The 25,810-nt window shown below is 33.1% G+C and overlaps 4 protein-coding genes across 4 annotated transcripts; 2 read left to right on the forward strand and 2 right to left on the reverse strand.

Annotated features, from left to right (window-relative positions):
- Positions 1 to 3,574: 3,574 nt before the first annotated feature.
- On the reverse strand, positions 3,575 to 5,768 carry LOC135841256 (uncharacterized). The gene is made up of 3 exons (XM_065358127.1): positions 5,064 to 5,768; positions 4,614 to 4,934; positions 3,575 to 4,282 (listed from the first exon to the last, which is right to left on the reverse strand). Exons 1-3 carry the CDS (start codon positions 5,554 to 5,556, stop codon positions 3,984 to 3,986), a joined length of 1,113 nt encoding a protein of 370 aa, XP_065214199.1. The 5' UTR covers positions 5,557 to 5,768; the 3' UTR covers positions 3,575 to 3,983.
- Positions 5,769 to 8,021: 2,253 nt separating this feature from the next.
- On the forward strand, positions 8,022 to 10,720 carry LOC135838969 (uncharacterized). The gene is made up of 10 exons (XM_065354808.1): positions 8,022 to 8,223; positions 8,466 to 8,593; positions 8,709 to 8,843; positions 8,939 to 8,996; positions 9,143 to 9,186; positions 9,296 to 9,467; positions 9,674 to 9,735; positions 10,007 to 10,151; positions 10,240 to 10,271; positions 10,606 to 10,720. Exons 1-10 carry the CDS (start codon positions 8,160 to 8,162, stop codon positions 10,612 to 10,614), a joined length of 849 nt encoding a protein of 282 aa, XP_065210880.1. The 5' UTR covers positions 8,022 to 8,159; the 3' UTR covers positions 10,615 to 10,720.
- Positions 10,721 to 13,703: 2,983 nt separating this feature from the next.
- LOC135838972 (uncharacterized) lies at positions 13,704 to 17,213 on the forward strand. Its single transcript, XM_065354811.1, has 10 exons — positions 13,704 to 13,948; positions 14,179 to 14,291; positions 14,454 to 14,588; positions 14,677 to 14,737; positions 14,975 to 15,018; positions 15,128 to 15,296; positions 15,498 to 15,559; positions 16,673 to 16,811; positions 16,909 to 16,940; positions 17,073 to 17,213. The coding sequence occupies exons 1-10, from the start codon at positions 13,885 to 13,887 to the stop codon at positions 17,079 to 17,081; spliced, it is 828 nt and encodes a 275-aa protein (XP_065210883.1). The 5' UTR covers positions 13,704 to 13,884; the 3' UTR covers positions 17,082 to 17,213.
- On the reverse strand, positions 17,180 to 24,070 carry LOC135838970 (probable peptidoglycan muropeptide transporter SLC46). Its single transcript, XM_065354809.1, has 7 exons — positions 23,800 to 24,070; positions 22,244 to 23,132; positions 18,603 to 18,704; positions 18,289 to 18,426; positions 18,114 to 18,197; positions 17,787 to 17,940; positions 17,180 to 17,664 (listed from the first exon to the last, which is right to left on the reverse strand). Exons 1-7 carry the CDS (start codon positions 23,818 to 23,820, stop codon positions 17,628 to 17,630), a joined length of 1,425 nt encoding a protein of 474 aa, XP_065210881.1. The 5' UTR covers positions 23,821 to 24,070; the 3' UTR covers positions 17,180 to 17,627.
- Between the last annotated feature and the right edge of the window lie 1,740 nt (positions 24,071 to 25,810).

The following is a 25,810-nucleotide window of genomic DNA, read 5'->3' on the forward strand; positions in this document are numbered from 1 at the left end:
TTTGGTTGGTATTTGTCGTCTGGACAGACAGGTGTCTGACTAATACATATGTCTATAAATAACACGACGGTCTGTAAAAGTGTAAAATACTAAAAATCATGCCAGGGGATCGTAAAGTGACCAAACGACGATGTTTTTATGTTCTTGAAGAGTTAGCCTTTGATTCAGGATTAGGAATCCTTGAAAGAATAAGTCAGTTCTAAATCGTAAATCCTGTAGCCTTCTTTACTTCATTGTTTGTTTCTTTTTTAAAATACCTTGAAAAATTCCAGCTTCCATGTACAGCACATTCAATTCAGTGGCCATGGCGTTCACATCACAGTGGAGTTTTGGTTCTGGTACATATTACGACTTGACCAGAATAAGGACTCTGGAATGAAGACTCTTAACTATGGAACCTCATGATGGAATATAGTCTACAGTCCAAGAGCGAAAAAGTGTCATTTGAGTGGGCCGTTTTTGGGGACAAAAAAAAGAGTATGCTTTTCATTAGTATATTATTAGCATTCAAGAAAATGGACATTTCGGATTTTTTGGCCGGCACAATAGGGAGCTGGAGCCTCAAAACCCCCATTTTTCGAAGTTGGCCGGGGACAAAAATTTTTTTTTAATTTGGTAGAGGACACTCTCCCGAGTATAGATATATATTTTTTTTGAGTGGGCCCCGGCACAATTGCGTTCCAGAGCTGCACAAAGACAACTTTTTGCCAATTTTGGCACTTTTTCACATATTAAAAACGACTCTGTGGAAACAATACGGCCTTAGGGACAAAAAATACGCACCTACATGATTGCATCCACTCATCCCACGCTGATAGAAACCAACTTTGTGAAAAACGGCCGGCACAATGACCCGCAGTGAATTTTCAAAGTTACACATCCGGGCCATTTCATGAAAAAAAAATGGATGTATGACATTTTGACAACGTGACCGTGCGACCTATCAAAGTGGGTTAAAATTTCGCGAGAAAACCGAAAATCTCAATGAAAATTTGTTTTGAGCATCTCATGAAAATTTTGAGCCAAAAAATTGCACGAATCATTTCTGAAGTGGGTACTTTCAGTCTGTTGTGTTGTAACATGTGACCTATACAAAATGGTTAACATTTTGCTATGAAACCGAAAATTTCAATGAAAAATTTTTTTTGAGTGACTCATAAAAATTTTGAGCTAAAAAAATAGCATGGATCTTTTTTCAAGTACATACTATCAGTCTGCTGTAACATGCGACCTATGCGAATGGGATAAAATTTTGCGAGAGAATAAAAATCTCAATAAAAAAATTTCTTGAACTGTTCATAAAAATTTTGCATTAAAAAATTGTGAATCATTTCTCAAGTATTTTCAGTCTGTTGTAACATGCGACCTATTTGCAAGGGTTGAAATTTTGGGTAAAGTATAAGTAAAGATTTGGATAGATTTTTATAAAAGGCTTATCTCAACAATCTTGAGCCTCAAAAATCTTATACATTGTTCAGTATTTTCAATGAAATACCCTCAAGATCGCTTCAGTTTGGTAAACTCAAGACAAAACAGACACAATCATTCTCACTATTCATATGATCATGATAAGGTACAAAAATGAATGAAAAATTTACAAAAAAAAAGAAGAAAATTATAAAGAAATTAATCATATTTTTCTTCTTCTTCAATGCCATCATCATCTTAGGCACAATCGTCGATGGCATGGACATCGTCATAATGCGACTCATGGGGCTCAAAATTGTTAAGCTGTGCTTTCTATAAATGAAAAAAAAAACTATCCAAATTTTTGTATTTCACACGAAATTTTAACCCTTTCATATGCTTAGGTCGTTACAACAGTTTGAAAGTACTTCAGAAATGATTCATACAATTTTTTTAATGCAAAATTTTTATGAACGGTTCAAGAAATTTTTTTACTGAGATTTTTATTTTCTCGCAAAATTTTATCCCATTTGCATAGGTCGCATGTTACAACCGACTGATAGTATGTACTTGAAAAATGATCCATTCTATTTTTTTAGCTCAAAATTTTCATGAGACACTCAAAAAAAAAATTTCATTGAAATTTTCGGGTTTTCCCGCAAAATGTTAACCATTTTGTATGGGTCACATGTTTCAACAGACAGAAAGTACCCACTTGAGAAATGATTCATTTAATTTTTCAACTCAAAATTTTCATGAGATGCTCAAAACAAATTTTCATTGAGATTTTCGGTTTTTTCGCGAAATTTTAACCAATTTTGATAGGTCGCATGTTACAGCAGACTGATAGTATGTACTTGAAAAATGATCCATGCTATTTTTTTAGCTCAAAATTTTTATGAGACACTCAAAAAAATTTTTCATTGAAATTTTCGGTTTCATGGCAAAATGTTAACCATTTTGTATAGGTCACATGTTACAACAGACTGAAAGTACCCACTTGAGAAATGATTCATTTAATTTTTCAACTCAAAATTTTCATGAGATGCTCAAAACAAATTTTCATTGAGATTTTCGGTTTTTTCGCGAAATTTTAACCAATTTTGATAGGTCGCATGTTACAGCAGACTGATAGTATGTACTTGAAAAATGATCCATGCTATTTTTTTAGCTCAAAATTTTCATGAGACACTCAAAAAAATTTTTCATTGAAATTTTCGGTTTCATGGCAAAATGTTAACCATTTTGTATAGGTCACATGTTACAACAGACTGAAAGTACCCACTTGAGAAATGATTCATACAATTTTTCAGCTTAAAATTTTCATGAGATGCTCAAAAAAAATTTTCATTGAGATTTTCGGTTTTCTCGCGAAATTTTAACCCACTTTGATAGGTCGCACGGTCACGTTGTCAAAATGTCATACATCCATTTTTTTTCATGAAATGGCCCGGATGTGTAACTTTGAAAATTCACTGCGGGTCATTGTGCCGGCCGTTTTTCACAAAGTTGGTTTCTATCAGCGTGGGATGAGTGGATGCAATCATATAGGTGCGTATTTTTTGTCCCTAAGGCCGTATTGTTTCCACAGAGTCGTTTTTAATATGTGAAAAAGTTCCAAAATTGGCAAAAAGTTGTCTTTGTGCAGCTCTGGAACGCAATTGTGCCGGGGCCCACTCAAAAAAAATATATATCTATACTCGGGAGAGTGTCCTCTACCAAATTAAAAAAAAATTTTTGTCCCCGGCCAACTTCGAAAAATGGGGGTTTTGAGGCTCCAGCTCCCTATTGTGCCGGCCAAAAAATCCGAAATGTCCATTTTCTTGAATGCTAATAATATAAGTACTAACGAAAAGCCTACTCTTTTTTTTTGTCCCTCAAAGAAGCCAACTCTTTTCAGTTTCTACAGCACTTTTTGGTGTTTGGACTGTAGACTAAAATATGCCACGGGGATTTAGATAGAAAGTGGTCTAATGGTCTTATGAAAAAAAAAATGAACAAAATTTGTGAAATTTTAGGTCTCTTCTAATCCAGGTATACCCACTTACCCAGGTATTAAATATTAATCACTCGAGGCACTTGGAAATTCAATTGGAATTGGTGATAGTGACATGAAATTTTCGGAAGTAGACTTTATGTGGTTCAACTATGTAGTTCTAGGTGGTATTCTTGCTCCAAAAAATTTAAAATGTGACTGATACTTATTTTAATTTTATTTTTAAAAAAGAAATTAATTAAAATATGTAAATCTTACACGTTTTTATCAGAATTGATTTGAAATTTTAAAACATTCGATGACAATAAAATTGGCACAGTTTTCAATTCTTCACTTTTCTGTCTCTGTCATACCTAGTCAGATTATTTGTATTCTGCAGTGACCTTAATTTTTTATTTTTATTTTTTTTTTCATGATGAAGAAAGTGAAGATGTACCTATCTAACTCTGTATTTTTTTTGTGTCTGACTCTGAACGTTCAGACTCTGAACTGAAGCTCCTTCAGATTCAAAGATTCCCAAATGTAAATTTTCTAACACCAATACCAATATGGTAGAAAGGCACTTTTATTCTAATAAAATTTACACGAAGAAATATCCTATTAGGAAAAAAACCACATGAAATGGCCACAGAGGGAAGCAAAATCCTAGAATTAAAATATTAACAACCGCATTTAATAAAATCCATTCAGCTTTTGAAGCAACATACTGCTTATCGTATCTTTTGGGTTCTCGACTTCGTGTTTTTTCGGATCCGTATCCAAACTGATGCAGAACCACGTTCCCTATCGTAGAAAAACTCCAACCAGAATTTTTATTTTCAGTTGAATCTTGATGTTCTTCAAAAGTGTAATTGATTAAATCTTCAATTTCTTTTTCGCCTGTGAAGTGAAGTGTGAAGTTTTAATTAATTTAATATCATGTATTCTGTTTTTGAAATTTTGTTTAAATGAAGGGCTAATGGTGAAAGTCGCCTTAGTCATTTTTTTGTTCACACAACTTTAAACTTTTTTTTTCATATTTCATCAATTTTAAATGGAAAAATGAGTATTGTAATGCATTCTGGGATAGTTGAAGATGTTTTTTTAATACTTGACCATGAAGTTTTTACATTATCATTGAAGCAGGACAACAACGTGTTTATTGATTTGTACAAAAATCACTGCTGACTAAGGCGACTTTCACCATTAGCCCTTCAAATTATCTTATTACCTTCACTAGAGCTAAAAAATTTATCGTGAATGATTTCTTTCAGTTGAGGACTCACGTAGATACTTTTTCTAGCGTTAATACAAGTGCAAGTCGAATGGTTATTTTTCAGTGTTTTATACTTGAAAGATTTTTCCTTCAGGATTGGCCTCATTCTAATTCGTATATCTTCTCCTTCGTGCTCTGTTTGTGAAATTCGAATTAGCGCCCCGTTGATGAATTTAATCAATTCTATCTCTTTATCTTTACATAACTTTTTGCATTCTGGTCGCTTTAAATCAGGCACAGATGGATGCTCGTTAGCTGTGGTGTAATTTTGAACAACTGCGAAATATAAAATGATAAATCTAAAATCTTCTCATTTTAATACAGGTATTCGTAAATCTTTCGTTACTTGTACGAACAAATAGGTAGTAAGGTATTAGCTAAGTATTTAGATTTCGTGAAACTTACACTGTTGAGCCAGTAATGAAGTGAGAGCTCCTTTAACGTCGAAAGTTGACAATAAATTCCATATATTAGGCATCGATGCTGTATCTCCATCTGCTACCTTTCTTAAAATACTCGCATCGATCAAATGCCCGTACTTTTTTTCAACCATACCGAGCAATTTTTCCCTTTCTTGAACCACATATTCGGAAGGAAATGTTAACAGAAGCAAATCTGGTCTGTCTGGAAAAACTGTATCAACTATCGAAGGTTTTGGTGAACTCATCTTTTGTTTTTCTGGTTGATGAACTTTCCTCTGATCATTTTCTTCTTCAAATTTGTCTGGTTTCATTATGTTCAAGACATCTGCAGATGCATCATCGTTGTTGTTGTTTTTCAGTTGTGTAGAATTTCTGCTGTTTCTCGACTTACTATGTTCGTTTGGGATAACTTTAGAAAAATGTGATGGTACTAATACTAGAAGCATAAATACCGTACGAGAAAACTCAGAATTCATGATAAATACCTACCTATCTGGACTCAATGAGTAAGTATAGTTTCAACAACTCACATATTGAATACAGTAGGTAAGTATGTACATGAAGGAAGACTTTTTGCCTGGTTTTTCATCGTTGTATTGACGTAGTAGGCTCTATACGTATTGTGAATAAGTCCATTGTAGGCAGACATTCCTGATGAGCACATACAAAATTATAATTTATGAAATCATTAACAAAAAAAAAGTATCGGAAACACCTTCATTTAATGAAATGAAATCATTTTAAAAGTACACGTGTTTCAGTTTTCCCTTTTTCACAAACAACTCAACGAAAGAATTCACAGGTAATTTTCTTCTCGTTAAAGTTGATGAATTGGTGTAACGATACACGACTCAGCTGACGAATTGAAAAGCTGACAACTGTGAAAATTGTCAAATTATTGCTCTATAGGCACGTTGCTCTTCTTTTCTGTCAAAATTGAAATTTTTAAAAACATGGGTATACTATCAAAATTCTAAAATTCTGGAGCCCAAAAAAATGTACCCTATATAGGTACCTTCTTAATCCCCATCTCCAGAAGAACTTTTTCCAAGCTTTGGCCCTGACTTCGTTCGAGCTTGTTCGTTTCTCTTTTTTAAAATTAAAATTTTTAAAAACCTGTAATCGTTAAAAGTGGTAATGACTAGGATAGGATGATTCAGATAAGCGTGATTACTTACAAGGGGGGTTACATGAGAAACTACCTAAGGGGGTTGAATTTAGCCTATGTCTCATAATGTCTATAGACATGGGTATCCGATCCGATATTAACGAAAACAACTAAATGTTAGAATAATAATGAAATGAACACCTAACATCATTATTCCGATAATACCATTTATTGTACTAAAAGACATCAATACTACTATAATTAATGTGTTTAATTATAATATTCTCGACCTTCGTCCCAATATGACAATCTATGATCCTTGCCATAAGATTGTTCCGATTGTTGCCAATCATGTAGCTCAATAGGACATCTATACTAGCACAAGGTGGTATGGGTAAGCGAATAGGTATCAATCAACATACCTATCTACAAGTCAGGATCCTTGCCCTAGGCCCGTGGATTCATGATATAATTAACTAATTGTGCTAACTTATGATTAACCAGTGGAGACACCACCATGTAAGTACCATACTTACCAAACACATGCCCATCGTCACACCACCTCTATTTCCTTAGCCTACCCCAATAATAGTGGCTGTCGGTGGCTGCTTGGTTCATGAGAGACACACGTAACACACACCCTACCTGATGATGTCCGGAATCATCTCAGATAGTCGCAAGAAGAGATAAATAGGTATTCGCAATAGGTATTAATTACATTTACGTTAATTACTCTACCGACGAATGAGTAAATCATTATAGAATTACCACATTAGAAGTGGGTTAAACACGAGTTAAATATCTCATCAAGAGACTTATACATTTAATTCGACACTATGAAGACACAATGCCACTTGATACCTTACGCTGCAGACGATGGAAAACAAGTGAGGCTCATGGCCAAAATCTCATACAGAGAAGCCACGATCCAGAAGATCTGAGCTCACCCCTTTTATACATGATTGACAGATTTATGTATAAAATGGGTGTATTGTGTGAAAATACACGTATCAAGTGATTTATGTGCATAATAATTTATGCACCAATAGTTCCCACATTACGACAATTCCCCTAACCAGGTAATCTTTCCGAGAATGTCCACCTAGAGGGTGAAGGCATATTACACCATATCAAACCCATATTTCAAATCCTAAAATTTAGAAGCTTAAAAAATTCTGTTTGAAGGGAACTTTTTGAAATTCTCGTCAATAGCTGTACCTGCCATGTCTAAAACTAATCCTCCCAGATCTGAATTTCACTAGAGACATCTTAAAATTCTGGATTAGGTAACCCAAAATCGCGCTGGAGGATTCAAAACGGGCAGAAATTGTGAAATTCGGCTTCAAGGCCTATTTTCCACCATTTTTGCTGAATACCTACTTAAGTTGAAATTCTTTTTTCTCAATATACTTATTTCACATTAATAAAGCCAAATAAAGCAACAAAAGATTTATTTCTGAAACTGAGGAAGTATTTAAGAACGCGATGGCACTAAATTTCTCTGTCATTCCTGCCAATTTAAAAAAAAAAAAAAACTGAAAAAATTTGATAGTTTTCGACTACCTATTTTTCTCGATTTTATACCTATAAATTTACAATTAGGTATGATCAAAAAATTGGCTTGACAACACTGCATAATGATATATGTAGATACACGTGCCTACTGCAAATGGTATCTAATACATTTTCAATTTCTAGTAATGGTGCATAGATGCGAGATCTTTTTCAAGATAAGGGCCCACATACAATCTAAAAAATGATAATTTTTTTCTCGGAACAAGCGAATCTGATAGGTAAATTTAATATGTACGAATATTAATCGCACTCTAGATTCGATATTAGTTTCATTTCATTGAACAAACATCTAACATAAAAGTAAACTTCACAAAGTATCGATGAGATTGGTACTAATTACATACCTAGTTATTCTAGTCAATCATCTAGTCTTACACACAGCTGTGATTATTAATTATGGAAGTTTTAAAATGCGTGATTATTCAACCTGGAATTTTGATTTTGATCAATTTCATTTTTGGTAAGAATTTGTTACCTACTTTATCGAATTACCTCCCATTATAAGCTCATGTTGACAACTTGAGTGGGTATAATTAAAATGGTACCTATTAGGAGATTACTGGAAGGAAAGTGAAAAAGCTCATATTCTCACACCCTTAGAAAAAAATCCTACCAACTTAATTCGAAGAATACGAATATAATTTTTCTCGTTTTATTATATTTTTTGGAAATACCTAAGCATTTTTTTAAAAATTTCAACAGTGTCCAGGGCTCTTTCCAGAGAAGATGAGTTGTTCAGATTATACGCAAATAACCTTACAACAATTCGCTCGTTTGAAATTAATGAAGATATTGAAGATGACGAGGAATATATGGCAAGAACGTTTGAAGTATGTTCTTTCCAAATATCTATACCTAAGTACTTAGATACTTCTTATCACTTATTAACTTTGCATGCAATTGGATATCTATATAGTAACGTATTATTTAAACTGCAATGTGTAGCCTGTAGCCATTCATACACTGGCTATGTTTAAATCTGTGATTGGATTCTATGATGAACTATCCGCTGAAATTAAGGAAATTAAAGGTGAAAAAATTAAAAGATTAGAAAATAAAATCAAACAACTGGAAGAAAACGTAAGATCAAAATAAAAATATTGATAAAATAGGTGGATAATCGCATTAAGTAGATAGCACAATATCATTCACGAAACCTTTTTGAATTTTTCTAGGACGGCCCATTAGAAGAAGAGAATCCAAATATCGAAGAAGAACAGCTAGACTTGAAAAGTAAAAAGCTCATTTTTATGTTCTAATTTTTCATAGTACATAAAGTACCTAGCCAAATCTACCATTTCTCTCCAAATCAATTACATTATTTATCTATTTAATATAGGTACCTAAGTAATTTTGCGTTAAATTTTTTCAACTTCCAGTTCTGAATAACTCATCAGTGAAATTCGACGTCTACGACGAGCATGTAAGTTGAACTACACAACAAAATACAAAATACCTACATGAGTTAGGTAGGTATTGGGGGAAAAAGAACTGAAATAACACACATTTTAATTTTTTTCCAACGTACGTAGGAAGTCCAACAATTATATTACAGCAGCAAAATCCCAGACGTTCTAAAGTTGATTAAATCGAATGAAAAATTAATTGATATAATGCAAAGTGTAAGAAATGAAATCGTAGCGGATCGATATGTGTCGAAATATAGAAACACCAAGCTGCAAACATTGAGTGAATCAGAATTGAGTAAGCATCTGATATATTACCTATGTACATACTTATTTATTTTGAGCTGCACAAAAATTAATAGGTATAATATCTATTTACTTATATTCTTATTTTGATCAATTGGATGGCAAAGTTTATAATTTTTTGGAGATATAGGCAAGAATTAAGAAACAAATAGGTAGTATCTACAGGCGTTACCGGCTATATTACGTATTATTTTTCAGAAACCGCTCGCGAAGTTATTTTCAAACTTTTGGAGAAAGAAGTACCACCTAAGGACATTGAAGTAAGTTATAATGTTATAGCAGGCATCTACTTTCAAAGTTGCGCATGCACTTGAAAATTAGGTAAAAATGAATCAGTTTTATAAAAGATTAATACTTATACTCAGTTATATAGAAATAACATTTCGGGTGTCTTTTGCATGAAAAATCTCTTTAAAAAATACCTTCATACCCACCAGTGCATTAAGATTTCAAACTATTTTTGATATTTACCTACTATTCAATAGAGGCTCAATTAATTAGGCAGGTACCTATATACACTATGTTTCACAGGGCATCGCAAGAGCGTCGATAAGTTCGATAAATTTCGTTTTAGAGCAACATCGTGAACATTTTACGAGTAATTCCGAAATAAATGAAATGGATGACAAAATTCGACTTTTGAACGAACGAATCCGAGAGATAGAGGAAAATCAACGTAAATATTTCAGAATTTCACAGATCAATGATCATACCTACTCGCTTTTTTTAAAAATGTCGATAACAATTTTTTTTACAATTTTCAGTATCCAGAAGTTCTCAACACATCATGCATGAGGTAACGTTTAGACGTATTAATTACCTTTTGTTCATTCATAAAATATTTCAAACACAACCCACTGCAACCAGGGACTAAACTAAAGGTTTTGTTGAGGGGGGGGTGACTTTTTGGTATCAAAATTTTAAATTTTGAATTATGTTTTTTTTTTTTTTTTAGAAATTCCGAGTTTCGAGTTTTTCAAAATTTGACCATTTAATGACGGGGGTGGTCCCGGGTCCCCTCACATACTCCTCCTTAGTTTTGTCCCTGAATGTGACAAAGCTGTAGAGTAAACATTGAACTATTAAATATTTATCATTTCTCATCCATCATCATATGTTTGAATTTGCAGGAACTCTAAAAAATTGTGGAAGTTTTTATATTCGTTCCAGAATTATTTGTTCGCCGATAATTGCGTTTGCTTCATGTAATTAGAATATTCAAAAATATAAAATATCATTATCGTTTATTCAGAAAAATAATTTAGGTACAATTGGACAATAAATTATTGAAAAATTGTAGGTACAAGTACTTACTTTATTTCAAATTAATAAAGCCAAATAAAGCAACAAAGGATATTATTTCTGAAACTGAGGAAGTATAGAACGCGGCGGCGCCAAACTTTTCGGTCATTCCTGCCAATTTCAAGAAAAAAAAAAATGAAAAAGTTTCATAAATTTTTGACTATATTTCTCGATTTTTTGAAATTTACAATGATGACCGAAAAATTGGTTTGGCACCACTACATAATGATAGATACACGTGCCTACTGCAAATAGTATTAGTCCAAGAGCTATACCACTGCGATTGGGCCGAAATAACTGAAAGCTGGGGATGGTCTCAAAAGTTAGTATACATACCCCTATTTTGAAAGCACGTGGTCTGCCGATCCGCAGCTGCTGCTTTAAAGCTCAGTAAAAGCTCGAAAGTTCAAAATTTTTCTGAACTTTCAGCCGAGAAAACTGATGGCTAAAATTGGTGTCTAATTATAGCATTTTTCGCGCTGAATCCGAATATATCGGTCTGCCGACCCATAAGTGCCGCCAAACCCCCGCCAGACTGGGTCAAAAGGGGAGCAAATTTGGCAAATTTCACGTTTCTGGGCTAAATTCTCACAAAAAGCTACAAAATCGGGTTAAAAATTATGTTCAAGCAATTTAACGGAATGCTCTATGGCTAAGATGATTTTTAGGCACCGAAATTTTTCAAAATTTTCATTTTTTGGGGAGTGGGGCGTGAGGGGAGTATTAATGAATTCAGCAAATATGGCCTTGTGATATATCAAAATATATGTTTTTTGGGTCGTAGAATTCAATTATGGCAATATTTTTCACATTGGAGGAAAATACGGTCAAAAAACATATATTTTGATGCATCACAAGGCCATATTTGCTGAATTCATTGATACTCCCCTCACGCCCCACTCCCCAAAAAATGAAAATTTTGAAAAATTTCGATGCCTAAAAATCATCTTAGCCATAGAGCATTCCGTTGAACTGCTTGAAAATAATTTTTAACCCGATTTTGTAGCTTTTTGTGAGAATTTAGCCCAGAAACGTGAAATTTGCCAAAGTTGCTCCCCTTTTGACCCAGTCTGGCGGGGGTTTGGCGGCACTTATGGGTCGGCAGACCGATATATTCGGATTCAGCACGAAAAATGCTATAATTAGACACCAATTTTAGCCATCAGTTTTCTCAGCTGAAAGTTCAGAAAAATTTTGAACTTTCGAGCTTTTACTGAGCTTAAAGCAGCAGCTGCGGATCGGCAGACCAAGTGCTTTCAAAATAGGGGTATGTATACTAACTTTTGAGACCATCCCCAGCTTTCAGTTATTTCGGCCCAATCGCAGTGGTATAGCTCTTGGACTATATCCAATACATTTTCAATTTTTAGTAATGGTGCGCGGGTCATTCCATGTCAACTCGACCAAAAAAAAAGGCGATTTTGAAAGTCATGTCTTTCGATTTCGCTCAATTTTTTTTTAAAATATATACCCACCCACTAAATAATAACCCCGCAATCAGTTTGGTCGCAGCCCCCTCTGGGGGCGGTTGGGGGGCTTTCATTATTTTCACATTGTCTCGAGGTACTCAACTTCAGCAGCCTATTCCTCCAAAACTATGATACTTTGATCAAAACTGATTTCACAGTTCGAAAGGACATTGCATTTAAAATTTTTTAAGCATTTTGAAATTTTCAAAAGTTGAAAGTTTGAATTTCAAAATGGCGCTGTAAGTGGGAGCTACCATTTAAAATTTTGAAAAAATTTCCATAGATGAAGCTTTTGATGCTTTTTTGAAATATTCAAGTTTCGAGATGGAATCTCTTAATGGAGGGGGAGCATCCCCACCTCCAATTTTGGGCGAAACTTTCGAAAGAAAATGTGGTGCGTGTGACATATCGAATTCTATGTTTTTGGTGACGCTGAACACGAATATGACGTCAGATTTTTGATAGGGCCCCATCCATGGCCCCCAACACCTCCCCAAAAGGGATAAAAGTTCAAAAAAGTGTTTTGTTCGTGCTACACATAGAATAGTATGTTTTTGGTGACGCTGAACATGAATTTGACGTCAGATTTTTGATTGAACTCCATCCACGGCACCCAGCAATTTTTTTGGACTTTTACCTATTGGGGGAGGTTCTGGGGGCCATGGGTGAGGTCGATTTAAAAAACTATGGCAATATTCGTGTTCAGCAATATCGAAAACATAATATTATTTCATGTGTCACACGTATGTAACCATGTTTTTGGGGGTTACCTTCTTTGGGGAGGTGCTGCGGGCCGTGGACGGGTCTAATCAAAAATCTAACGTCATATTCGTGTTCAGCGTCACCAAAAACATAGAATTCGATATGTCACATGCCTCACATTTTCTTTCGAAAGTTTCGCCCAAAATTGGGGGTGGAGGTGCTCCCTCTCCATTAAGAGATCCCATCTCGAAACTTGAATATTTCGAAAAAACATCAAAAGGTTCATCTATGGAAATTTTTTCAAAATTTTAAATGGTAGCTCCCACTTACAGCGCCATTTTGAAATTTGAGCTTTCAATTTGAAAGTTTAACTTTCAACTTTTGAAAATTTCAAAATGCTTAAAAAGTTCTAAATGCAATGCCCTTTTGAACTGTGAAATCAGTTTTGATCAAAGTATCATAGTTTTGGAGGAATGGGCTGCTGAAGTTGAGTACCTCGAGACAATGTGAAAATAGTGGAAGCCCCCCCACCCACTCCTGAGGGGGCTGGGACCAAACTGATTGCGGGGTTATTACTTAGTGGGTGGGTATAAGTGTATTGTAAAAAAAAATTGAGCGAAATCGAAAGACATGACTCAAAAACGTTGGTTGAGTTGACATGGAATGACTCGCGCATAAGATGCGAGATATTTTTCGAGATAGTGCCCACATACAATCTAAAAAATGATAATTTTCTTTCTGCACAAGCGAATCTGATTGGTAACTTTAACATATACGAGTATTAATCGCATTCTAGCTTCGATATTATAGTTTCATTTCATTGAGAAAACATCTAACCTAAAAGTATAAGCTTACAAAGTATCGATGAGATAGGTACTATTACCTAGTTATTCTAGTCAGTCGTCTAGTCTGTACATACAGCTGTGATTATTAATTATGGAGGTTTTAAAATGCGTATTTATTCAACCTGGAATTTTGATTTTGATCAATTTTATTTTTGGTAAGAATTTTTACCCATTTTTATTGAAATTACTTGCTTATAAGTTCATGTTGACAATCTGATTGTTTGGGTAAGTAATTTAAATGGTATTAGGAGATTATTGAAAGGAAAGTGAAAAAGCTCATATTCTCACACCCTTAGAAAGAAATCCTATACCAACCTATGCTAATTCAGAGAATACGAATTTAATTTTTTTTCCGTTTTATTATATTTTTTGGAATACTCAACAGTGTCTAGGGCTCTTTCCAAAGAAACGGAGTTATTCGGATTTTACCCAAACACAACAATTAGCTCGTTTGAAATTAATGAAGATGAAGATGAATTTTTTTTTAGAACGTTTGAAGTATGTCCATTCCCAAATAAGTACTTAGATATTTCTTATCAACATTGCATGCAAAATATAGGCAGCTTTAATGAATTTATATTCAATGCCACTAATGAATTGGATACCTATAGTAATTAATAACGTAGGTATTAGGTATTAATTAAACCATAATGTGTATAGTATGTAGCCATTCATACACTGGCTGTCGTTAAATCTGTGATTGGATTCCATGATGAACTATCCGCTGAAATTAAGGAAATCAAAGATGAAAAAATTAAAAGATTGGAAAATAAAATCAAACAACTGGAAGAAAACGTAAGGATGAAAATAAAAATATTGATGAAATAGGTACTCGCATTATAGCAAAATTTCATTATCACGAAACATTTTTGAACTTTTCTAGGACGGCCGATCAGAAGAAGAGATTTCAAGTATCGACGAAGAACAGCTATTCGACTTGGAAAGTAAATAGCCCATTTCTATGTTCTAATTTTTCATAAGTATTCTACAATAGGTAGGTATTCCTCCTCAAAAACATGTACCTATAAGTAAGTATGTATTTAATTTTATTGTGGAGAGTTAGCATGAGATACCTACCTAAAATGAACTTAGGTATTTTAAATTGTAAGTATCGTGTCAAGTACATATTATTTTTAGGTAAGTATCGAAGTAATTTTACATTAAATTTTTTCAACTTCCAGTTTTCAATACAACATCAGTAAAATCCGATGTCTACGACGAGCATGTAAGTTAAACTACACAACAAAATACAAAATCAGTACTAGAGTGTTATTGGAGAGAAAAAAAAACTGAAATAAACAAGCATTTTCATAACTTTTTTTCAACGTGCGCAGGAATTTCGGCGATCATATTACAGCAGGAAAATGCCAGACGTTTTCAGGTTGATTAAATCGAATCAAAAATTAATTGATAAAATGCAAAGTGTGAAAAATGAAATCGCAGCAGATCGATTTGTGTCAAATTATATAAGAACCAAACAAACATCGAGTGAATCAAAATTGGGTAAGCAATTGCTAATGTTTTTATTTTATGTTGGTATAGGTACCTATTACCTATTTGTTTTGAGTTGCCTACGAATTAATACGATATCTGCTCATATATTTCTATTTAATTAATTGAATGGCAATAAGGTTTATAATTTTTAGTAAGATAGGCAAGAATTAACAAACAAATAGATTACAGGTTACTATTATTACTTTTCAGAAACCCTTCGTGAAGTTGTTTTGAAACTTATGGAAAAACAAGTACCTCCTAAGAATATCAGGGTAAGTTATTATGCTGTATACTAAGTACTTACTCTCAAGTTGCGCTTGAAAATTAGGTAAAAATGAGTCCATTTTATCTTCGGCAGAAGCGTGAAGAAGTGACGTTTCGTGAGGAGAGGAAGTGTAATTTTTTTCTAAATTTTTTCGCCAGATTTCCCCAAATTTTTAACCCTTTCTCACCTGTATTTTTCATATGCTAATTAGCCAGATACGGTTCGAACAAATTTTGGAAAGGGGAGTTGAATAAAAATGTTGAATAATATTTCAACTCTGTTCAAAAACGATGCTTTTATGCTTGATGAAAAATTTGAATTTGTTCTCTGAAATGCAAAATCAAAAATTCACAATTTTTTGTGTTTTTTTTTTTAACTTTTTGGCATTTGAAAATCAAATTTAAACAGGGTATTTTCTATTTTGCTCGAACGAGGCGAGGGCCAAAGCTCTCGTAAATTCTCAATTCTTTGTTTTTTTCAAGACATAATTTTTATATTTTCAAAAACAATCAATTATGGAAAAAATTAAAAAATATTGTTTTCGAATTTTCGGAGAAAAATAGGTCATTTTTTGATATTTTAGCAGAAGTTGGGAGACAGTTTTGACTATGGAATGCATTGGAGGACTTTTTTTTTAGAAAATGTATCATTTTTGATGTGAGAAATCAATGTTTCTATTCTCTAACTTTGGTCGGAGCAAAAAGAAAAGGTAAATGATCTGGGCTGAGCGAAACGAACATGAAAACATTCGAAAATTTATAAATTCAAGAAATGAAAACTCGTAGTTTTTGGTGATTCTTCATTGATCATTGATTTTCTCTGCTTAAATACACAATATCTTTTCAATTTTTTCCAAATTTCCCGACTTTTCCCTACTCGCTCAATTTTTTCTAAAAATTCTCCACTTTTTGCTTAAATTTTTCTGTCTGGGGAGGCGGTGTGAGGGGGGGGGGGGTGTTGAGACACTCCACCTCCGCATCTCGGGGTTCTTTTGCATGAAAAATCTACAAAAAATACCTACCAGTGCTTTAAGATTTCGAATCATTTTTTATATTTTATTATTCAACATAAGTAGATAGGAGCATAATTAATTACACGATAGGTACATTATGTTTCACAGGATTACGCAAGGTCGGCAATCGATTCGATAAATCTCATTATAGAACAACATCGTGAAAGATTTAATTCCATAATAAATGAAATGGATGATAAAATTCATCTTTTGAACGAACGAATCCGAGAGTTGGAGGAAAACAAACGTAAATATGTATTTCCGAATTTCAAAGATCATAGTAGCCTAGGAACCTATTATCTATTCTTTTTAAATGTCGATAACAATTTTTTCACAATTTTCAGCATCCAAAAGTTCTCAACACACCACACATGAGGTAACTTTGAAAACTATGATTACCTACCTACTTACGTTCATTCATAGGGTATTTTAAATACAGCTGTAGCGTAAACATTGAACTAGATATTTGTTATTTTCTCGTCCATCATAATATTCTTTGAATTTGCAGGAACTCTAAAAAATTGTGGAAGCTTTCATTCGTTCCAGAATTATATTTTGTTCGCTGATAATTGCGTTTGCTTTGTGTAATTTGAACGTTCAAAAAAATATATATCATTGTCGTTTATTCACAATAAACTGATTTATTTTATTATGTATTATAATTTAAAAAAAAAAAATAATAAATAGCAGCAAAGAGATTTCAAACAGAATGGAATCTCTCTACCTTTATAGGTTTCCTCTGTTTTTTCTTTTCAAAAAAATGAAGGTTGAAAATGAAACAAGGTACCTAGGTAGATATCTATTATTTCTCAGTATTCATTAAATGTTGTTTTTTTTTTGTAGGCTACAGTCACTCAAACCCCTACATTCTATATTCCATTTCATCATTCATAATAATAAAATATTCGTTCACTTCACGTCTGGAATAAAATGAAAATTTGAAGGAAAAAATTGAATTCAAGGATCCATTCTTTTGTCAATCTGTCTATCTCACGTTCGCCTTCACGTGAAATCCGCATTTCAAAAATCACAATAAGCCTCATGGCTCTGCACAACCAAATTCTCAGGACATTATCCTTTTACACAAATAATACGATAATCTGCAAAACGAAACATTGAATTGAAAATCGGTACTATAATCAAAACGTTGAACTTATCATTAATGCTGCTAAATACATTAGGCAATTTTTCAATGTTTTTTTTTTTTTTTTTTTTTACTCACCCGTATAGAAGAAATGTTACAAAATCAAAAGCTCCCCCGACTATAAAGAAAGCAGAAGGGAATGTGTCCATGGTTTGATGAAATAAATAACTAAAAATTGGATGACATACTGGTATAAATAGTGAAAAGACATTCAATGCTGAAGTCAAACGACCTGAAAAAAAAACACAATAGACCGATAAAAAAAAAGAAATTGAAAAATGCAAGTATTTATACCTAATGACGAAGAAAAAATAACTTATTAAATTGTGGAAATTTTCCTCTCGATTACTCGATTGTTTTAAAATGTTAATTTAACATCATAATTATTACATATGTGCAACTTACCATATTCGTTGTATTCAAAATATTTACTAATGAAGGAATAGTGAATGGCGATCGCTGTACCGTGAAATATATCCAATGCTGGAACTGTAAGTAAATGTATAAAATGTACTGTTATGTAGATACCGTTTGTTAGAATTGAACATGAATGCAAATTTTTAAAAAAAATATTACATACTAAGGTACAGTTGCCAATTTTGATTCGCAAATACGTATCCAATGCTTGCCATCGTATCCCAAAATGAAGCGAAGCTTCCAATTATACCATCGTGTATTTTTAAATATTTACTCATTATTAAAGAACAAAAGAAAGTACCTGAAAAAAAAAATATTTTAAGAATTAAGTACCGACCTCGTTATAATGTCAAATTTATCAGAAAGCAATAAAATCAAACAATCGTACGATTGTCACCTCATTTGAAACAACCTTATCTATAAATAAATTCAATACACTTAATGTTGTTTGTTGATCAACATACTATAAGTACATACCGAAAGTTAATCCGATCAATTTACACATGACGTATATGCTGTAAGTTTTTTCATTCCATTTGAATCTGTACTTGAAATACAAGTAAAAGACTGACTTTTGTCCTGAAACAATTCAACAAAATGAATAACATTAGGTATAGCCACAATTTGGCTCCAGTACAATGGTAACTAAGTTTATAGAACCGCATTTTTATAATTTTAATGTAAGTTTATCTGCATACAACATATTCTAATTGTAAGCTGCAGATCTTATAAGAAAGTAAAAATTAAACGAAGAATATTTTTCAAAATTCTCAATTACATTTTGCAGTTTTTTTTTATTTTATTTTCAATTTCTGATTACAATTTTAATTTCAGTTTTCAATTTCAATTTTTATTTTTTATTTCGTTTTCTGTTTTTGATTTTATTTTTAGAAGAGATATTAATTTATCCGAATTTATTTTCAATCAGTTTCAATTTTTTATTATTAACCTACGATTTTAGTTCAAGTTCAGTGTTTGGGAGTGAATTCAAAATTTTCATTTTCAGAGTTTTCCATTTAATTTTCAATTTTTTATTATGAACCTTCGATTTTGTTTTCAGTTTAAGTAGGTATAGTTGAATTTTCAATTACTTAAATTTTTAGTTTTTGAATCAATTTTCAGAATTTAAAATTTAATTTTTGGGTTTCGACTTTGATTTTATTTTTCAGTTACAATTTTTGTAGATAAGTATTTTATTTTAATTTCAATTTTTGATCTCATTTACAAAATTTTCAGTTTAATTTTCAGTTGTTGATTCTACTTTCTGAGTTTCTATAAATTTTAGATTTTGATTCCATTCTCTCAGAGATGCTCTAACTATATTTTTGGATAGGTACCTACTTATTTTAACCTTTCATTTTCAAAATTTTCGATTTTTCTGTCAATTTTTTCAAATTTTTTTTCAAAATTTGCAATTTTTAGTTATGATTTCATTTACAAAGTAAGTTTTTAATTTTGGATTTTATTTTTAATTTTTTTTCTATTTTTTTCTTTTTTACTTGAAGTTTAGAATTTTTATTTTTATTTTTCGATCACACGATCAGTTTTTGATTTCATTTTCTGTTTAATTCAAAATAGTAAACATTTTTGATGTCCAATCAAAAGGCGAATGAATGGGCAGGTCGATTCTGCCCACATTATTGTGTTTTTAAGGACTCAAATTTTTCTGAAAATCGTAAACTCCAAGTCGTCAAGAGATCTAAAGCATAAAGTGAAATTAATCAGAAACCTATACTAGTCGGGGAGCCCACTTAAGGATAAATTGCACCCCCCCCCCGTCGATCCTCCGGGGCAACTTTTTTCTTAAAGCGGGAGTCCTAAGGAACATTTCTAGCCCTTGTACTCAAAAAGAAAAGTGGCCCTAATTACAAAATGGCGGCCATTTTGATTGACATAGGTCAGCCGAAATCGCAGATTTGGCGTTCCAACATAGGACTTGCACAAAATTTTTCAAACTGTACAAAGGTAGATCAAAAGAACAAACAAAAATTTATCACCTGTCAAAATTTCAAGTGCTAAAGTGCGTTTTTCGATTTTTTGGCGAATTTTTTAAAATCAATTTTAGACCAAAAATGAGGGAAAAAATCAAAATTTTACCATGCCAAATCGATTGGAACCTGTTTCAAACTGTTTTGAGCAGTTCTGGAGCCTCCAGCAGATCTTTGAAACTCGAAATTCTCACAAAATTTCACCAAAATGGAGTTGGAAAGCTTAAATTTATTCTGTAAACTAATTTCAATGCGCTACGAAGTACTGCAGGTGAATTTCAAGTCGCTTTGTAGCCACTGGCGACTTTTTGATAATTCCTGGAGCCTCCATCAGATTTTTGAAACTTCAAATTTTCACAAAATTTCATCAAATGTGACGCGGTGAGCGATACCATACCATATGTCGGAAAACTTTTTTTTGAGATAATCGCGTTTTCATGGAAAAAGTCAGAAAATATCAAAAAAAAATTTTTTGTCGATTCATATACTATGAAGCCTATACTTTGGAATGGATGTACCCACCGATCTCAAACACGTCGTTTTAGTGGTGAAAAACCGGTTTTACAAAAGTGCTTTTCATAAAAAAATGTCAAAAAAAAAAAAAAAAAAAATATTATGATGTAAAACCATTAAAAGATGAAGAAAATCAAAAAAAAAAAAAAAAAAAAATTTAAAAATGTTACAAAAATAACCCAAACTTTCAAACACGTTTTTCTCAGAATTTTGGTTTTTGAATTTCAAAAAATACGCAACTTTGAAGTTTTGAAAATTTGTCAGATTTTAATATTTTGAAAATCTGTTTGCACCATTGAAAAGAGGAAGAAAAACACTACCAGAAACCACAATAAAACGAAAAAAATTTTTGCCGACATATGGTATGGTATCGCTCACCGCGTCACAAATGGCGGTGGAAAGCTGAAATTTACTGTACACTCCAATTTTCACATCCTGTAAAGACGACTTCATGTGGGTTCAAATCATTTTGGAGCCTTCAGCGACTTTTTGAAAATTACTGGAGCCTCCAGTAGATTTTTGAAACTTGAAATTCCCGCAACATTTTACCAAATGGAGTTGGCAAGCTGAAATTTACTTCGGAAACTAATTTCAATACGATATGAAGTCGACTAAATGGTGGTTTCAAATGTTTTTAAAATGATTTTGAAGCTTCCAGCTACTTTTTGGAAATTTAAATTTTCCAAAAAAGACCACATGACCTCTCAAAAAGTCGCTGGAGGCTCCAAAACGACTTGAAATCCAACAGCAGACGACTTCGTAGCGTATTGAAATTAGTTTGCAGAATGAATTTTTACTTTCCATTTCCATTTGATGGAATTTTTAGGAAGTTTAAGTTTCAAAAATCTCCTGGAGGCGCCAGTAATTTTCAAAAAGTCGCTGCATGCTCCAAACAACTTGAAATCCCCCTGCAGTTGACTTCGTAGCGTATTGAAATTAGTTTGCAGAGTAAATTTCGGCTATCCAACTCCATTTGATGAAATTTTGTGGGAATTTCGAGTTTCAAAGATCTGCTAGAGGCTCCAGAACTGCTCAAAACAGTTTGAAACAGTTTCCGATCGATTTGGCATATCGAAAATAGGGTTTATCCCAAATTTCAGCTTTCTTGGGCAATTTGGTAAAATTTTGATTTTTTCCCTCATTTTTGGTCTAAATTTGATTTTAAAAAATTCGCCAAAAATCGAAAAACGCACTTTAGCACTTGAAATTTTGACAGGTGATGAATGTTCGCCTGCTCTTTCGATCTACCTCTGTACAGTTTGAAAAATGTTGTGCAAGTCCTATGTTGGAACGCAAAATCTGCGATTTCGGCTGACCTGTCAATCAAAATGACCGCCATTTTGTAAGTAGGGCCACTTTTCTTTTTGAGTACAAGGGCTAGAAATGTTCCTTAGGACTCCCCCTTTAAGAAAAAAGTTGCCCGGAGGATCGACGGGGGGGGGCTGCAATTTATCCTTAAGTAGGCTCCCCGACTAACTTACTTATTCACTGAAAAATCCCCTTGTAAGTTACCCATACTTATCAAGTCAATTGATCTACCTACATTAAAAAGTTACCCACATAAGTATAACCCGATCAATAATCAAATTAAAAAATATACCTATTTTATTTACCTACCTTCAAAATTGAAAAACACCGTAACATGAATCAACAGCAAAACCATAACGATCGGTCTCTTGCTCCCCAAACTCTTACGAAACACCATTTTCACACTATCCACCACATCTGCAACGCTGAAAAAGCTCAAATACGTCGGTTTCTTCTCCACCGGTATCGATACATCTTTGATCAGAAACAATCCGCAAATCAACGACATAGTAGCCAACACCAAACACACCACGTACGAGTAAAAAAACCCCAAACCGGTGAGCAAAAATCCCGAAACACCGCTCCCAATCGGAGCACAGATCACTTGCAGAGCGAATATAATACTCATCTTCATAGTACGTTCTTCAACACTGGATATATCGTTGGTATAAGTTATGCAAGTATTCAAACACAATACAAAACCACCACTGAGAACTTGAAACAATAAATCCGAAGCGACGGCGAAATGTGGAGGTAAATACCAAAAATATGATTGGAAACAGGCGACGAGTATTTGTAAAATTTGACCAATAATTGGCAGCACGATGAACGGTTTTCGTTTCCGGCCAGCTCTGTCGCTCCAGCATAATGATAATATAGTGTGAATTACCATCAAAGATACCAGAGAGTATCTGAAGTAATAATTCACATTATTCACGTATCCGACTCCTCGTCCAATATTGTCACAATCGGTGGTTAAGTTCGGCTCTCGAGATGTGTCGTTTCGGCAGTTTTTTTGTATATATAAATTGGTGTTTATGAAATCCGTTATGATGTAATTCGTGTAAAATAACACCATCGCTGGTTCGACGCTGATGGTTTTCAGAATTCGTTTCCATTTTGTGACCACCATCGGCGACGTTATGGACTGCTTTTTCGCTGAATCGATCATTAATGTGTCGCGACTGTCACGAGTGTACTGAAAATTACAATCAAACAGGTGGTATTTTAGTATAGATTCGAATGCTCAGGTGAGGGTACTTAAAGTATCTAAGTACATGAAGGTATTTAGGTATCAGTTTATTATGCAATTATGTTGGTATTATTTGATATAGGTACCTATCGAAGATGGCATGTAACCGTAAGTCGAGTGGATAATGAAAGAACAAACACAATCGTAGCATTATTGGCACAAAATTTTTATAACACATGATCCAATATATGCTCAAAAAGTCTCAGGTACCTACTTGATGATAACAAATATATCAGTTACCTAATTGTTTTAAAACAAAGAATTTAGTTATATCTTGCTGAGCTTGACGCAGGTACACAGATGTTGTTCATTTGCTCATAAAAAATATAAATTAGATATCTCAATCTGTGTTGACATTCATTAAAAAAAAAAAAAAAAAAAAAAAAATGTCAAGTCAAAAACATACTTGGACCTATTTTTTTTTTTTTTTTTTTTTTTTTTTTAATAACGAATAATAAAAAAAATTAAAAATACCCTATTAAAAGTCAAAATTTGAAATATTTAAACTGCAATATTAATAAATAATTTAAATATCACTCAACCAGATTTTGATTACATTGAAATAATAATCAACAATAATATATTTTGTATGAATTTGGAAAAATATTTTTACCATTGTCGAGTCACTGTGCATCTTGAAATCATTAAAAATCCAACCAAATTAATCGTCACAAGTCACAACACATAAACGTAAAAATTTAAATTACGAGTACAAACAAATCACCGAACATGTTTCGGTATTTCGCGAAAGCAGTTACACGAGTAACGTTTGACTGGCGATTTGATACTTCAGTAAATGTTCAAACAGTATAACAAACCGGCTCACACAACCTATGACGTAGTATTTATGAGTGAAATCATCTGACTTTTAATCAACTCACAACTGACGTGAAGACGAAGAGTAAGAACTTGTAGTATTCAATTGATAGGTAATTTACGAATGGTATTACCCAATTGTTCTATTCATCTATAGGTAAATCTTCCCATCAAACACAAATTTTCATTTTTTTTTTTTTAATTTTATGGCAATTTTTGGCGAACATAATTTGAACTTAATGGTGCTCGAATTGAGATAATATACGATCTTATACATTGTGAGATTTTTTTTTGCCATCTATGTAGAACGAGTTAGTGACCCTGAAAACATGAAACACTCACGACGTTGAAAACTTTCGATTTAAGAGTATTTTTATCGCAGTGATTGTCCCTCTTCTCGCTTCCCTTTCATTGAAAAAGTAGACAATGCTTATTACCTACGCCGAGGCATGAATATTCATTATTAGTTCGTAATTTCAGCTATACCTAGTATTAAGAACGATAAAATTTATAAATTGGCTTATTGACTCGATAAACCTGTTGAATTTCAATTTACCTACCATTAAAACTTGAAACGATTCGAATACTTCCGCGAACTGGTCTGTTCGATGGATTTAAAAATGTTCGAATTGATGTTAGACGCCTTCAAAGAGCATTTTAGGCAAATATAAAGACACACGTGCGAAATGAGCTGGCAGCGTAAGTACGTAAGTGGCTGATAAGACGTGATAACGAAATGATAATATTTTTATTTCACCAACTTTAGCATTTTTCGCTTTACTTATCGACCTTTCAAGTTCATAGAGGATTAATTTAATTGATAACGTAATTGCGAGACGAATGATTAAAAAAATAATCATCGTACTAACCCATATGATACGCGGATTGATTGATTCATGGTGAAAAATGATGTACGATACCTAGGTACTTGCCTTTATTACACATACACAATACACAACAATGATTAGAGGTATCATTATTTTATTAAAGATTGATTTTTATGCACCGGGCAGAAGAGAATCAAAGAAGTACCTACTTGAAAATACACCACAAGCGTAAATTTAAGCCTCTGAAATTCATTTCTCGAATTTTGCTGACATTTTTGAATTTTTTTGACCTGTTTGTTCGCCTATGAAAAAAATCAAATTAATGGAAAAGACTGAGATTTTGTTCGTGTTCGATTTTTATTGTCCTAAGTCGATTGGTGATGGTTTCGAGTTGTTCTGGAGCCTCGAACAGATTTTTGGATTCTCCAGTTCTCGAAAAAAAATACTATAAATAGAGGTTGGAACGGATCGCAAAAAAAAAAAATGGGGTAAAGTGACCTCTGCAAGGCAAATTATAAATCATGAATGTTTTTTGCTTCATGTCAAGAATTTGTCTGACTGTAAATTTTGAGAATTCACCTGGAGTTTTTCCCAATCCCAACTTCTTAAAAATCACACCAAAGACCAGAAACTCTGACATAATATTAAAATGTGAGGAATTGCTCATTTTTTTTCAACGTGTTTTTAAAAGTCTAGTACAGAATTCCTCACAAAATTACAATTTTTGTATGAGCTCTTAAAAGTTTAGCAAAATTTGAAAGTCTCAAATAGAATTTTCTTGAGGTCATTGATCTGTCCACCTGCTCTCTCAAGGTCGTCTGTATTCCTGTCTGCCCTCTCGAGGTTGTCTATCGCAATTGTTCAACGTTGACTGCCTGTCCGGCTTCTTAAGGTCCAACAACCTGTCAAAATGGATTCACAAAGTCGTTTGTCTAGCTCTCTGAATTTTTAAGGTCAACGACCTGTCAATATGGATTCGCA

The sequence above is a fragment of the Planococcus citri genome, chromosome 3 (genome assembly GCF_950023065.1).
Source record: "Planococcus citri chromosome 3, ihPlaCitr1.1, whole genome shotgun sequence".
Lineage (NCBI taxonomy): Eukaryota > Metazoa > Arthropoda > Insecta > Hemiptera > Pseudococcidae > Planococcus > Planococcus citri.